The 17,192-nt window shown below is 37.2% G+C and overlaps 2 protein-coding genes across 6 annotated transcripts in view; one reads left to right on the top strand and one right to left on the bottom strand.

Annotated features, from left to right (window-relative positions):
* Positions 1-17,192, top strand: part of Cmpy (crimpy) — a 258,654-nt gene that overhangs the window by 90,875 nt on the left and 150,587 nt on the right. For 4 of the 5 annotated variants that reach the window (XM_083050111.1, XM_083050109.1, XM_083050108.1 and 1 more), the window contains exon 6: positions 3,598-3,642. The exons of the other annotated variant lie outside the window; for it this stretch is intronic. In XM_083050111.1, the coding sequence (XP_082906237.1) occupies positions 3,598-3,642 (45 nt within the window). The remainder of the gene's footprint in view (positions 1-3,597; positions 3,643-17,192) is intronic. 5 annotated transcript variants of the gene reach the window in all.
* Nup188 (nuclear pore complex protein Nup188) overlaps positions 1-17,192 on the bottom strand; it is a 227,800-nt gene that overhangs the window by 103,748 nt on the left and 106,860 nt on the right. The gene's annotated exons all lie outside the window — the stretch shown is intronic.

Genomic DNA, 17,192 nt, shown 5'->3' with positions numbered 1-17,192 from the left:
TTTCATCAGCCGTAAAATTTAACAAAAATTATATGCATTATTATAATTCGTGAAATCCGCGATTATTTTGTTAAAAATTTTACACTCACCGATATGATACGCAACAGCGGAGTGTAGTACATAACGTTGCGAGAGAGTTATGTAAAATACAAATATATTTCGCGATTATGTGTATAAGCAGTGTCCAAAACTCAATATTTCAAAAAATAATTATTACGCGTGATAAAACTTTTTTTCTCCAACATTTGTTCTACCAATAAATATTCAATAGAAAATTATATAATTTGCAAAAAAGATTTCTGTAGATATAAATTATTATAAAATATGATGAATAAAAAAACGCAATTCTTATATATATTCATTTATAAATAATATAATTATATAAATCTTGAGTATATATATATATATATATATATAATTTAAATATTATATAATAAATATTATATATACATGTATATATTTATATAAAAAAAATATTTTAAATATTTCCGTACATATTCTAGATGCATTATATTATAGTGAGAAAAGAATTACTGCAAAGATAAGCAATTAATTTTATAACTAGCAAATAATAAATTAGATAAGTTATAAATTCCCCACCTTATGTAGCTTCGCCGACGCCTGATGCCACCCCGGACCCGGACCTCCTCCTTCTCTCTTGTTGATCCTTTGTTATTTATTGATGGCACTCACATTCACTCACGAAAATGCGATTAATTACGTTCACGCGCACATTAATTAGCAAAATGCGATCGTCGCACGGCATTTTACACGACACTCCCGACGTTATCACACACGCAATATGCACTTTAATATATTGCGACAAGAGAACAATGCGAAAACGATCCGTGTTCGAAAATTATGCGATTAAATTTATGCGTTATTTTCACGACAATGAGCAACATTTATACCCTCGCATTTTTGAGCAATTTCTTTTGCGTTTTAATATATAATTAAAAAATATATATAATATTAAAAATTCGTATCTTACAATATTTAAAAGTATAGATTTGCCGACTGTTTGCATAATAAATTTAGATAAAATAAATTGCAAAATATGATGTTCAACAAATTATAACGATAATGTTACAAACATACAAGTTATATGAAGCGCAGTTAGAAAGTCATAAAATATTAGAATATACATGGGATTTAATTTCTTATTAAATACGCGCGCGTCACGATATTCGATTCGGAATGGATTTATACTATATCTGCGACGTTCTATTAGTGACCGAGAAACACGAAAATGATATCGGTTTCACCGCGATATTGCGCGATATGAGCCGAGTTGATGACTATAGTTTGTTCAGAAAATAACTTAATCGAGATTCAAATATTACGAGCACATATTAAGAGTACATTTTCAACATACAAATCGCGAAACACATGTATTGTTAACAAAAACAGTCGATACTATTATGCCTTTTCATTACTTGTATCGAATAGCCGCCATATTCTTATGTGTCGTTTATCATTAATTGATAAAACAATCTGATAATTGCTAATTATAATATTCATAGAGTAATGTTTTGACACGCGATCGTCTTACAATTGCTACCTTCTCGTTTGAGTCACGCTGTACGAATGAGACAAAATCGCACTGCGCGAATGACAATGTCAACACACTGACAATGTATCCTCATTTCTTGCCACTACGAAATATTTAACACGCTACGAAATATATAAATGCGGAATATTCTGTTTCTTGAATCTCAAATGAATTGTGTTAACGATTGATGTGTATCACGTATTTTTTTTCTACTGAAATCTCTCGATTTTGTAAGTCGTGCATTACTGCGTATTCGCAATTCGAAAATGATTAATAAATTGCATTGAAATCGGTGAAAAATTTAAAGCGCGAAGCGAAATATATTTAATGTATTTAAAGGAATAATTATATCATTTGAAATAAAATATCGCAATGAAACAATAATTTATAATTCCCATTCCCTGTTACATTTTGATTTCTATCTGAAATGAATATATGGCGAAAAAAATATCTGCTTTGATAAATAATCGGCATAATTTCTCTACGAATTAGAAATTATCAGTCTATATGTGATAATTAATTTCTGCGATTAACGAAGTCAGCGACAATCAAAGCAGATACTTTTTGTGATATATTCATTTTTATAGAAATTAAAAAATGACACGGAATATGAATTAAATATTGTTTTAATATTACATTCACCGGTGCTAATTATTTCTTTAAGTATGCTTGAAAGCAAACATATTTTACCTCGATTTCTTTGTCGATTTAATTGTAATTTATTAATCGCAAGATTGAATAGTTAAAGTAAGTCACGAGACAATAATATACATCAATCATTTATTAATAATAATATACTTGAAAATCGAGATCAAATTTAAGACTCACATGTATACGCAGTCTTCGTATGCCTCCCTTCCACGCACGACTCGGCGTGCTGCGTGTCTTGACATCGGTGCGTAGCATATTTCGTATACATTTTTATTTCGTAATGAGGAGGGAGAGGATGACGACACATTGTTTCGGCGCTTGCGACACTATAATGCGCTGTTTAACCTTGCTATCATTTACGCGGCGAGACTCGAGCAAGACAGTAATGATGTGTGAGCCGCTTCGTGCGTATCATCGTATTATTAAAACGGTAGCATTCTCTATTATTGTAACAATTAATGATTTTATCGGTCTTGATACATTTTCGTGATGTACGTAGATTATCGGGACTATTCGACTCAAGTAATGCAAAGACTGTTAATAATATGTGTATTTTGCAAACTGTATTTGATATATGTATGTGCTCGTAATATAAAATCTCTTGATTATATATTTTCTGATCGAGTCTATCGCGTCTTAATTAATTATAAATTATATTATTAACTCGATTTGCGTAATGTCACTTATGTTAGTATGTCAGCGAAAACACAAAAATCATTTTCACAAGAAGTTGCACATGATTTTGACTGATTTTCGACTGCCGAGTTAATCATTTTCACATTGTTCTTCGATCGCGATAAGAAAATGCGTGTCGTATTAATGTCAGGAGTGTCTTATAAAGAATCGCACGATCATCGTATTTTATTGATCAGTGTGCGTGCGATTGTAATAATCGTATTTTTGCGAGTGAGTGTTGGTAAATGAGTAATAAAAAGATTAACAAAGGAGAAGGAGGAGGACGAGGGTAGTATCAGATAACGGTAGGGCAATCGTGAGGTAAAATTTATAATTTTTTCAAGTTATTTATAAAATTTATTGTGAAATTAAATGACTTAAATCTTTGAGGCATTGATTAATTTTTTTTTTCATTACTACATAATGTATATAAGATAGATTTTTGGAATATTTAATAAATATTTATAATTATACATACATATAAAATATTTTGATATTGTATAACTGTTTAGATTATATTTTATATAAAAATTATGTTTTTATTTTTATCATATTTTATAAGAACTTACATTTAACAAAGTTTTTTTTTCAATAATTATGCAAATTAAATATCTGTTTGAAAAACACGAATAATAAATTTAATTTGGTGCAATAATTTTTTAAAATATTAATTATTTTGGACACAATATACATAATTTGGAAATATTTGTATTTTACAGATCACAACATTGTATACTACGACTCCGCTGTCGCGCATCGTACCGGTGAGTTTTGAATTAATTTTCATTTCATAGTTTCGGAGTATAATAGAATTAAAGAAAATTATATATATGTATTTGTAATTTGTAAAGAAAAATATCGATATAGATACATGTTCCTCGTTTTTTGATTAGTAAGCGGATGTGAGCAGAAAACTTGTTGCAATATTAGCAACAGTGCTTTAAAAATAATAGGATATCAATGACGTTATTTTTTTATTAATCTTATTTTTTAACTCATTGAATCTGTCTGCTAGACACTCGTATATTTGAATGGCTATTGTGAGTTGATGCGGTATAATAAAAAATTATTCCACATTAAATACGTGATCGAAACGTTAGATGTATGTATTAATACATTAAATATAAAGTTTTTTAAAACATTTTAAACATCGTTATAATACTTAAATGTGAATTACACATTCATTTGGCTTCTATAAAAGGGAATCGGTATCCTTCGCGAAAAATTCAGTACTTAATTATGTAAAATGTAGGTGAGTCTTTTGCATAACGGGCGACATATTACAATCTTTCGGCTTTCGGAGCATCTGACTGGCGAGATAAATTGGAATTTATCGCTCGAAATAAGGAAATTTTCTGAAAGGGAGAAACGAGAGCAGTTTCGCATACGGAAGCCTTTCACGCGTACCGTAGAAGATAGCGCGTGTACACGCGCAAAGGAAGGGAGAGAATGCTGCAGTAACTTTCTTGCATGCGTCCTGTGTGAAAGAGATATGTATTGCGCGCGACGGCGTTTTATAAAGGCCGCGGCAACGATATGCGTGACGGCCGGCAGCGCGTTTCAATAATTTTCCCATGGATATAAATTTCCGCGCACGAAAAGCTTTATTCAGACGTCGGCGACTTGCTCCATCTCTAAATTTTATTATCTTCCGTTAGTTTCGATCGCGACGAAACAGGCGACGTGACCCGTTTTCAAAGTTCTATCGAGTCCTCTTTAGACTAAATAAGTAAAATTAAATTTAGTATATTTAGTACATTTAATTATTATTTTTTTTACTTATTTATAATATCATTCTTGGCATAAAATATAAAAAATAAGGACATTTGTTTTAAAATACGAAGCACATTCTATAAATTCGTATAGATAATTTAATCTCGCTATATATGGAAAGAATATTTGCTTTGTATCACAAAAATTATATTTATTTATAACTATTATATAACAGTAATACAAGAGCGTGTCTAAAAAGTTATGTAATATATATATTTTATATATACATATAAAAGTTACACAGTTTTTATTTTTTTACATTGTCTAGTATTTGCTTCGTTTTATTGCATGGCGTTATAAATAACACAACAATGGCCTTATTTTTTGTTTGCTTTCTAAAGTCGTCAATTATTTTCGGGCGATTATTACGAGACTTATCGATAATCTTTCACTGAAATACAATGTAAGGGCAGTTTGCATCGTAATCGATCGCGACTAGTCGATTTTCCCTCGGAATGTCAATACGAGCGTATTGGCAACGTGCAGTCGTCCTTAATCTCGGGATGCTGAACGGACGCACGTACATCGGTATCTTGTTAGAACAACAACGGCAATCCACTACGATCTTGGTGGTGGATGAGGACGATGTGGTGTTGGACGAGCTTTCTAAAACGTACACATTCGGCTCTACACTATCCTACCCCGCGTATACCATCTAATGGCTCGGTCTCCAACCCTCCCTTGCGTGGAAACTCCGTCGGAACTCGATGAATTTCGAAACAGTTGGACGTGTCGCGCCGCCGCTTGCTCTTCGACTTGTCGCTAGACTTCGGGACTTCCTCCCTAGTCGCGGTAGTAATTGTCGTGCGGTTCTCTCCTGCAGAAGTCCGCAGCGCTTAACGTTTTCAGTTATCATGAACAATCTGTTGACGGAGTTAATGGATGATTGTGCCGTTACGGAAATACGTTCCATAAAATATAATTCTCCTTGGTGCATTAATCAAGCAAATTGATTAATTTTTCTACTCTAAATAATAAACAGATCGTAATTAAGTGATTTATCGTGCTAAATCGATCGAATGATCCGGCGATTTGCGAAATACAAACGAAGCTTTGAGAGCTTGAAATTTCGCGAGATCGTGAAATTGACTTCTTTTCCAAGCCATCGCGAGAACTTTGTTGTGCGAAACGTGAATGGACGCGGCTCCATTTGCATCACAGTTTAAAGAGCGGACCGCGTTGATTAATGATCCCGCCAGGTATCTATACATCTGCTCGCGTACATATAGGTGTTTGCACAGATCGTTTCAAAGGTACCGTTCGTGAGCGTGTCAGGCTAGGCGTAAGGCACACATATTCGTTCCGCTGAATTAATATGCGGATATTAATTTCTTTTCGACACACCGCGTGTATCTATTGTTCGAAATTATACGTGCTGTCACTCTGCTTCTGATAAATGTGTCTCTATCGCGTAAAACAGCGTAGCTACTGAACGAAATGGATAAACGACTCGCCGTGGGTCAGAAAAAAAAATCTTTGCTGACACTAATGCGGATTAATCGCCTGGACGAAAATATCTCTTCTGCCTGTTGAAAAAAGAAAAAGAAACAGCACCTGGATACATTTCGTATTCCTGTGTATCGTATTAATTACTCGCTCACCGTTACTCGTCGACATTTAAATTGCCATAAAATTCTTAATAAGAGAGACATTAATGCCGCTTAGAATCTGCTTTTATTATTTTCATCATCGGTTCGCGCGATAACAAGGTTCTCTCTTTAATGCTTCTCGCAAGAAGGTGCGTCGACCACAAGCGATCGTAAATAATTCGAGGAATCTTTTACGACGCCTGTCCTTGATACGCGGATTGATATACGCGACCCAATTTTAGGTGTTACCTACACGATAAGGCGTTCACGTTCAAAAAGTGCACCTGAATCACCGGGGGGGATGCTTACTCGACTGACGTAGTGTATCGTTTCGCGCGATAGGGCACGTTTAGAGAGAGAGTTATAAAGATAAACTGCAGATATAAAGATAGAAGAAAGAGAGAGAGAGGTGAGTTTCAGTCTCTCTTGTTTATTACACGATGTTAAGGAGGAGGAGGAGGAGATGGGCCGCCGTTAATGCGACAAAGAAATTCGTCTTAGATTCCACGGTCGATTGCAACTCTGGCTCCCGCGAGATAATGTTATAGGCCAACGTCGGAGGTATAATTATGATGATTTATCGATTGGCATACGAGCCATTCGTACTATGCGAGTCGAGCACGACGTGCGGGATGTCCCGTATTAATCATAGAACACAAAAGCTCCTACAACTTCGCGAAAGAGTTTACCTGAAACGCTGGAGGCGACTTGGTGGCAAAAACTTGCTTGTAACTTTGTTTTCCCGACTCGAATTGTTGGTGAAGAGGCAACTCCCCTGTATCCTCTTGCAGTATTTTCCATATAATTTTGTCTCTTGATTGTAGATGTTTGTTTCTTTGAAATTACGAGTTAACATGTATTTAAGTACACATAAATATAACCGAGGTTTCTGGTTAAAAATTCATGTCGTATAATTTGAAAATTTTACGCATCAACGTGAGAGAGAAATCGTAAAACAATCATTTTACTTTAAAAAGTATAAAAGAGTAACAGTTTTTTTTCTATAAAAAGAATAAAATAATAACGGAAGCTTTAAAAATTGCAAAAAGATCTGTGTGGACGAGAACTCGCAAATTTTATGGAATAATTCTTTACTTTGATATATATATATACGGTACGTCAATTTTTTTTTCATCGCGTCGCTCGGTCACGTAATGCGAAACCCGCGCGATTCCGGACATGTCGAGGATTTTTTCATGGTAAAAAAAAACAAACAAAACAAAACAGAATTATACGCGCAACAGCATATATTTCGCGGATTATTCCATGCACGCGGAGATATCTGATCAGGTCGATAAAGTTTCCAATCGCGGGCCGTTATATGACCCGCCTTTCGTCACGATCGTCGTGTAGTCCGGATTAAATCGAATTCGCCGCTCATGGGGCATCGTAAAGCCTAGGTCTAGGTAGGCTCCGTTTTGCTTACGATGAATAGCAGAAACACAACGTTCGATCGCCGTGCACGAACACGACGACCATAAAAGGATCGATCTTTTCACCTCTGGTCGGTCGATTGCGTGTAAAGATTATTTGACTTCCGCCTAGAGACTTTGACGTCACGCCAATGGCAAATAATAGAACGATATTGAAATATTTACGTGGTAATATATCTTTTTTTTACTTATTTGACGGACACGTCTATTACGAGTTATTTAACAAGAAAGTAGGTTTTTTCAAATGTATTTATAATTTTATTTAAAAAATGCTAATCGTTGACTTGGGAAACATTAAATTATTACATTCTTTTATACATAAATGCAGCGCGATATTTTATGCATAAATGCAGCGCGATGTTTTATGAAAAGAAGGAAGAGAGAGAGAGAGAGAGAGATTAAAGTAGAACAATACATATATTAAAGATCTTTTGATACGACTTTCCTTATTAGAAGCGTTCTAATTATTGAGACTCGTAGAACCTATTAATTCTACGATTGTTCTACGATATCTTTAGAATACCCAGGTATGACGAATCGCCCGAGATTTGATGTAATACTTGGCGATTGTGTGATACGGCACGAAGGGAAGCACGTAGCAGGTAGAGAATTCATCGGATCTCTCTGACGTCGATAGGGTTTCGGATAGTTCTCGATTTCGAGATAGCGATCGTAGTTTGAGAGCTATAGGTCGTCTAATCGGGCGCTTCTGCAACCTTGTAACTCAGGCACCGGCAATATCGACGCCCCTTAACGTAAGGTTTATCGAGGCGCGTCTATTTATTAGACCGTGCTCCAACTTTGTTAGGCAACAACAACGCTGGATTCCGAACGGAGGAACAGCCGGTTGCGCGGCGAGAGGTAGGAAGGAGAAGGAAGAGAACAAACGCGCGAAGAGAAGAAGAGAGAGATAGAGGGAGTAGGAAGACCGGCGGCGAATCCAGGTTGCGTCGAACGAAATTACTGGCTACCGAGTATCTTAATTATCGCAGAGCACAGAGCGAACGGCGCCGCGCGATAATTTCGTTCGTTAAGGTTTTCCCTTCGTTTCTCCGAGAGGAACGTCCTTTAATTTCCACGAGACACGAACAGAGGATGACAATAAGAGGACGCGCGTTAATCGCTGCCGAACAGCTGATATCTGTCAAAAGTAATTGTCTTTGAATTTAAATTATTGGTATCGATTGTTGATCGATTATCGATTCGATAAAAGTTCGATCGCGCCCTCCTCGAGTGTAGTAACACTGTCGCGCTCTGAATGTAGCAGCGCTTCGCGCCAAGCCTAGCGTAGTTGGCGTCGCGTCGTTTTGCGGTTAGGTGGTACAGTGTGACAAACGAGAGTCTCGACGGCGGTAGGTCATTAATGCTAGTCTCGCCGGCGGAGGAAGGCGCATAATTAGTTGCGAGTCGTGTCGCATTGTTAAACGTGAAAAGGAAGGTCGCTCCTTCGCGCGTACCTTTGCAAGGAGTAACTGTTTTCTCGCGCCTCCTTGCAAGGTTAGGTCTCGCGCGCTTTTGATCTTCGACGGTTGTTTACGGGACGCCGAGACACGGAAGACGTACTGAAATGCGAGGAGTAGAGTGCGACGTACATATATATATATCGTCAAATCGAATCGGCTCTTCTATTTCTATCCGTGAAGAACATTCAGTCCGCGAGTGCGTGAACTTGTAATCGCGTCAGTGCAACGCAGAAAGAAATAGACTGCTAATGACGTAACGAGCTCATTACACTGATTGTGTCCGCGCTTTTGTCATTCTGTCGCGACAGTGTCGCAACTATCCGCGTCTGCTGGAAAAAAAGAAGACATATTTGTGTTCGCGCGCGTAGTGTGAAAGAGTGGTAAATACCGACGTCGTCGACGGCAATCGTATAATGGAAATTTATTGAGAAAGAAGAAGAGAAAGAAAAAAAAAAAAAAAAACAGAAAACCGCGCTATATACGATTCTGTCTCGAGACGCCGGTTATGACGTGACAAGAGGAAAAGTTGTAGTCGGGGCGAATGTGTGTTGCGTGATATCCTGAGCGAGCAAGATACCATGAGGTCGTTACGAGTAATGGTCCTGCTGCTCTCCTGCTGCTGCATCATCGGTAAGTCGATCATTCTATTGTTTATTGCCGATCGATCGATGGCGGGGATCGATCGTATACCTTATCGCGACCAAACAACGCCGTCGTCGGTGCGGCGTTTTGTTCGTTGAGAGATTGCTTCTTCGTTCCATTGCGAGATTAATTGAATTGGTTATCTGGAAACGATAACACACACACACACGCAGTGGAAATTAAATTTTACGCGCCGCGAGAAAATGATTTATTCTGGGGGTTAATATAAAAAGTTGGATATATTTCGCGGATCTACGTATGAATAAAATATTGCGCGTATCTCGCTTTATATATATATATATAGAGCTTTGATATTTCAAATCGATGCGAGAATTGTTTGAAAATATTTTCAAACTCTCGTATACGTACTCGCGAAACTATATCAGAAATTCATGTATTCTCCATCATTTCTACATCGTATTCCGAAGCGGTTGACTTTTGCTCTTTGCCTCTTAGAAGATTATTCGCGCGAGCGAATAAATTAAACAGGTATCGCTTACATACACGTTTGTAACGGCGATGTATATATACGTGGATGCGGTTTTTCTGTGCAAAGACGGACCCACTAGGCAAGATTAATTGCGCGTTTGCAGTGTATCGCGACCGCGAATGCTTTTTAAAAAATTAACTCGTGATTTATGTGCTACGCTCCGCCGATCTCTCGAGTGTCACAATCCTTTTATAGTTTTTCCACCATCATCGCGTACACTTTCTTGTCGATGAAACGAAACTGAAGAAATCTGTCAATGCTTTTTGAGGAAAGGATCGATCTCTATTCCCTTCTTTACGCGAGATATACTTACATAATTGTTTCGTTATTGTTTATCAATTGAAAATTTCTTCACGATTATTTTGATGTGTCACCGTTGTTCGTAGACAGAGTATATATTTTCATCTTGAATGCAAGTACGTCGTATAATCAATATTATTTGCTCTTCTCGGGTTCGCGATTATGTCAGTTACATCGGTCGTTATGCGATTTTACGAGCATAACTCCGATGATACAACAACGGGATGTAACTGAAAAAGCGCTGCACACTATTGAACATTATATCGTATCATATTGTTGACCAATTTCATCTTTATTAAGCGAGACTACTAAACAGAGAGAGATAGAGAGAAAAGCGAAAAGTTAATTCAATTCTTTTATGATCGAAAAGCATGACCAAACAAACAATGTCGAGCTAATATTAAACTCACGACACGCGACACAGCGCGCATCGCAAAGGAAAAATAGAATATAATTGAATAAAACGTAAAAGGGACAAACAAATCCTTTGCGCGAGATAATCGCGAGTATACATATATCGGAAAGTAGGTCAGACGAAGAAAATGTGTGTAGCCGATAAAAATCTCGTTTTTAAAATAGAAAACAAAAATATAATATGACGCGTATGAGAGACAAAAAGTCACCCTAGCTCGCTCACACTCTGCGTAATGACTTCGTGACGCGAATTTCTCTCGTTACTCTTGTTCGTTTCGTAACTATCGAGTCGGATAAAAATGGGTCACGATGATCCGAACGGAATACAATCGTAACGAACGTTACGAACGAACTCTGCCTTTTGTCTTTTCCTTCTCGACTTGGCCTCCGTTTTTCTTACTCGAGTTACGTCTCTAACACAGTTTCGTTGTTACGCGCGAAAGTTAGTCGTGCGACAAAAATGAGAAGCTCGCGCGATGTGAAAGCTATATAAAATCTCTCTTCTCTCTTCCTTTCTTCATTCATTTGTGTCTGTTCTTTGTCTTTCCTCGCAATGTTACGGTTCCGCGCGCAATATCAGCCGATTCGATAGGATCTAAAAAAAAAGGAGGAAAGGAAAAAAAGAGATGAATGCCGATTGGTTAGAGTATCAGGAAGAAGAACCATGCAGGCTTGGAAGTACGAAACGAAATACCGTGCGAGTACGTCGCTAATTAACAGCGCGAAGCATGCGAAGCCTTCTCTCTTTTTTTCTCTTCTTGTTACTTGTTACTTGTTACTTGTGTGTGTATCATGTCGAGCGAGCTCGACTGCCGGCATCGAATGCATCGATGACTGGTTTTCGTGTCGAAGCACGAAGGGGAAAAGAGAGAAAGAGAGAAGGAGAAAAAAAGAAAAGGATACTAAAAAGCGTCTTTTGACAAACGCGTTTCTCACTGCTGCGCGAGAGCGTTATTTAGCTGCTCTTTGAGGCGCCCGACGCCTTTCTGCATTTGCTTAAAAGGAAAGTTTCCGTTGAGAGAAATACGTTAACTCCGCGACTCGTTAAATACGGCCAAGGTCTGTCCGGGTAGAAGGATGCGTGTACACTTTTTGCCCTTTTTTAATATCAAGTTGTACACGTGGAGAAAAAAATTGATATTCCGGTACATGGTATATGGCGGGTGACATAATTTCAATCTTTTTTTTTTATGAGCGTGAAAGACACGAGAGAGAGAATATAAAAATTGACAAGATATATATATATATATATATATATATATATATATATATATATATATAATACGTACGTTCGAGAATTGCACAATGTATATTTTTATTAAATTTATGACTTATCGTAAAATTACATCGACAGAAGACTTGTTTAAGATCGCATATAATTCGTTATTTAATTTTTTTACCTCGTTAGCGTAACCACAAGCGATTTATCCCGTTTCTCGACATCCGCCGTCATTCACCGCGCTTTCGTGGAATCCACAATGGAATTAACATGCTAAATACCACACTAGTGATCCTGACTTTTGCATTTCTTTTGTTTTGCGACTCTTGCCCAGTCCACCTCCGCGCGCGTCCCTGAAAACGGAGCCGACGCGATGCTTATACCTCGTAGAGAACGGGAACAAAGTCCTCTGGTGTACGATGACGTACAACGGAGCTCGCGCGGCTCGATAACGCGATCTCGGATTTCGCTTTCGTTCGCAGAAGCCCGGGAGATCGTCGAGAAAACGCTGAGAGATGCTTGGCTTTAATCAGGGGGACGTCGCTTCGAATCACTCGAGAGATTTTCTTCGCGCGTTGTAAACAGAGGGATGCAGAGTGCGGAATTCTCTCTCTCTCTCTCTCTCGATACATCTCTCGTTATTTTGTTGCTTCCTTCGTGCGACATTTTTTTATCGAATTATAGTTCGCTTTATATACGGTCGAAACGATGAGCGAAAGCCGGTTCGCTCTTGACGATCATCGCGAAGAAATTATGGCCCCGAAACACGTTTTTACTCGGTATGTATCATTTCGAGGAACGGACGAAAGTAAAATGACGATCGTTCCGCTTTTTTATTTATATCGGCTCCATCATTTGATTCACATTTTTTTCACTTTAGAGTCTTTAGACGATTCATACCGTGAGTCAAAAATGTAAATTTGTTGCAATCTTGCAGACCCTGCTAATGAAATGTTTCAATAAACGTCGAAGTGGTGTATCGCTCTTATTTATCCAGTCTCTCTCTCTCTTTCTTATTCTTATTCGACTTCATTAGGCATACATATACATATATATATATACTTATCTGCGCGAAAGTAATGCGTGGCACGTTGAAATAACGTTGAAACAACGTAACGAAACGCGAGAATAATCCGAGATAATGTATGCATAAACGTCGGAATAACATGTAAATTGCGAGACACGAAACGCGCGCAGCATCTTGGCGCATCGAGAGCAAACTTAAATACATACATTGCTGCATCGCGCTAAATACGTCAGGTAGTTACAAATACGCTGCTATTAAGCCGTGAAAACCTCGCAAATGTCAAATGCGTTCGCCGGTATTATCTTTTCTGTCTCGTTCAACAGCTCGCCGGGATAAGTACGAATTATGGAACACGCGGAGCGTTCGTGAAAGTTATTAAATCGCTTCTGAAAATCAATACGTTGCGAAACTTTTTGCTTTAATTAATGACTGTGAATCCCAGCATTTTCTGGCTCTTAAAATGTCTCATTTTTCTCACATATACAAACGTAGAGAAAACTTTTTGTCTCATATAAACGCTATTATCTATGAAGTAGACGCATCGATGTAATAATTGCGTCATTTAATTTCGTAGAGATTAGAGATTGCAACTAGAGAGAGATCGGCGACTTACATATACGCGCATATCACATAATTCAGGTATGACGAAACTTTCGTGGCATGTCCGTACCGGATAGTCCGTGTCGGGGCCGTGAATCAATTTACGATGAGAATAAAAGGATATCGCGCAGCGGGGGGTAGTAATGGTGGAGGAGGCGCGGGGGAGGAGGAAGAAGAATGGACACGGATGATGGTGGTGGGCGGCCGTTGCAGAAAAACGTGCCAAGTCGATCCGTTTCTCTCGAGAGAGGCGCTGAAACTTTCTCGAGTGAAGTATAGGAGGACCCGTAGCTCATGAGAAATCGCGTAAAATCGCATAAGGAGAAAAGTTCGATCACTATTCCGCTACGAATGAATTTCGCTGTAATTCTCGAGCGAGTTGTTTCCTCTCGCGACGTGAAAAATCGCGGTATTCGCAGCCATTGTTATATGATTTCTCTCTCGCTGTTTTGATGACAATTTTCACACACACAGATGCGCGGTTTCTTTTTATATCTCCGGATGTTTGCGCTCGTTATGAGATAATTTTATATAGAGAGATAAGATATATATATATATATATATATATTTATCCGATATAATATTTTGCGATATTTTTTACGTTGCACGCGAAAAGAATAGCGAGGCAAAAAATTTTGCATCCCGACCAGAGTAAAATATTTTTATTTCTTTTTTTGTCCTTTCGGTTGCTCGAATTCACTTTTTTTTCTTCCTCACTCATCACTTTAATTATACTTAAAATAATTTTTTTTTTTTGAAGACGAATATTAGAAAACATTATTTATGCTGCGATTTAAATAACATATACATATATAACAAAATCGATTTTACAAAAACACATATATATTTAAATTTAATACGATTGGTCGACACATCGATAAATGAAACATTATCGTATTTAAAGATCACGATATATTGGTGATAAATTTACTACCTATCTATAAAAAATATATAAAATGCGATTGCGCCAATTAAGCGTGATGCAAAAAAAAAAAAAAAGTAGAATCAATTATATATATCACACTTATTTCTGTGCATGTTTGAATATACTGTTTAATCTATAACGAATATACAATGTTCTTAATGCATTATCGCAAGGGAAGGCAGTACGGGAGTTATGGTCGTATATTCAAGTTGCCAGTTGCTCTCATTGTCAAGTATGATACGGTAATTAGCGGATAAGCGCGAATCGGATTAATGCGCGTCGCGTTTATACAATGGCGAATCTTGGTCGAACTCGGTATCTTAATAGCTTCGAGTGTCAGGCGCAGTATTAGTATGAAGTTTCGTGTACCGGCGGAGTGCATGCTGCTGCATTATGTTCACGAAGCCGTTTAATTGTCGTGGTTTCGAGTTTCTCCGTTCGTGCTGCGAAATAAAGCAACGGCACGATCGAACATTCACAACCGGGTGCATAAAACATCGTCACGCAATATTCTGATAATACAATATAACGCGCGTGTTATTGATTCGGTATATATTATTGTGCGCGCGCCAATTTGTTACAAATGCTCCTATATACAATAATTATTTCTTTGCTTCGGTAAATTATCTTTTAAGGAAGGGCTATTTTAACATTGAAAGTTTTTTACGTATCTTTTTTCCCCTTTGAGTTGGATAAAAAAAATTGTATTGTATTCGGAAAGAACTTTTCAGTTGTATAAATAATGCCGTGTTTTGTAAATCTCATCGCCGGCTACAAAATGCATTTTTGTTGAAATATTCGACGAGCGAATATATTCTCTACCATCGCATCGCTATGGTAAATACGCGTGTACATTTCGTGCATTATATACATTTCACGAGGCACGGATTACTATTTAATACCTTAAAAACTTTACAAGCTATAGTCATGAAGCGTTGCAAACTCGTTTACGTCAGCCAACGCGATGCTTTAATAATTACTTGCAAGCGCGACGATGTTTTTCATATTCAAGTCCGGTTGCACCGGCTTGACCTGATATATGCAAGCAGAAATGCCATTTAAATCCAAACGATGATCATAAAATGTGCAATTATATACTTAGGATTAGAATAAATATATCGCATGATCGCTAATTTACCGTTATCGCGATCGTAGAGTATTATAATTTATTACAAATATGTTTAATCATAAATATTTTTTATTAAAATCGTCAATTTTGCTAGTGCTGTCTCTTTATAGAAAGGCGCTAAATCCTGCTACATATTTTACTCTCATTGTATTCTATTGTCGTTTATATAGAAATATTAAATAGTTCAACATTAAAAATCTCTGAAATATGTGCAACAATCCAAGTTTTGGTTTCATTACAATAGATTCTGTCTGACTAATTTAAATGCCGTAAAAATATATGCAAAGTGTGTATTTACTATTATCATAAATTGGAAAATTATTTAATAATGAAAAAGGAATTTAAACTTAACTCTTTTGATATAAATTGTTCATCTCTTTAATATCAAGATGATATTCAAATGTTGATATATAAAATCAAGTTTATTTCTACCATATAATTATTTTCTATCGCTTATAATTATAAGTAAACATATGTTACGTAAGTAACATATACAATTGTAGCAAAAAAATACTTGTGAAAAACAATGAACCATAATTTTTTAAAAGAACAAGTTTCTCGCATTGCGTCTGTTTCACTTGCGTGTCCGCGAAATCTTCGATTTTTAAACGCCAGCTGCATTTGAAAGCGGTTGGTTCGAAGCCGATCGCGTCGCATTTGCAATTCCACGAGGAATTTACGTCCGGCGGTTATCGTGCTCGAGAAGGCCACGAAAAATAGCCGAGTTTCTCGAGTTGATTTCTGACGAGTTAGTGTGAGAGAGAGAGAGAAACGAGCGCGAATCGCGTGCGATTGAGTAACTCAATCAGCGTTAAATCGTCGTGGAGAACCGGCAGATCGTATCTCTTAATTAAGGGGCCATAAAAATCGTCGACGCGTCGCCGAGTCACAGATTTCGCGCGGACGGAACGCGCGTTACGTAACGCTCTTGCGAGCGCGTACGGTGCATTTTAAGTGCTCTTGTCGCTTTTAAATTCTGCGCGACGACTGCGTGTCCTCCTCATTATCGACTCCGCGGTTACGTAGATTCGGTCGCGTGCGACGAGAATATATGATCGCACATATAGAAATCTCGAAAGAGACACATATGTGCATTTTCAAATGGATCAAACGCCTCTATTCAGATGCCAGCATCCGTCAAGGATATTGAATCATCGTTTGAAATCTTTATTCTCGATAAATAAAATTTTTAATAAACGATATTATATATCTCTACGCTGCCATCCAGTACGTTTATAATTATAAATTTTGTTATTGGTTTTTCTGTTTTAATAACTTTTATAACATTTTTATTTATATATTCAATATTC

This window comes from Prenolepis imparis, unplaced genomic scaffold, assembly GCF_030444845.1.
Source record: "Prenolepis imparis isolate NDT839.2.m4 unplaced genomic scaffold, iyPreImpa1.0 SCAF_11, whole genome shotgun sequence".
NCBI lineage: Eukaryota > Metazoa > Arthropoda > Insecta > Hymenoptera > Formicidae > Prenolepis > Prenolepis imparis.
The sequence above is the reverse complement of the archived record's forward strand: the minus strand, read 5'-3'. Positions and strand labels throughout refer to the sequence as shown.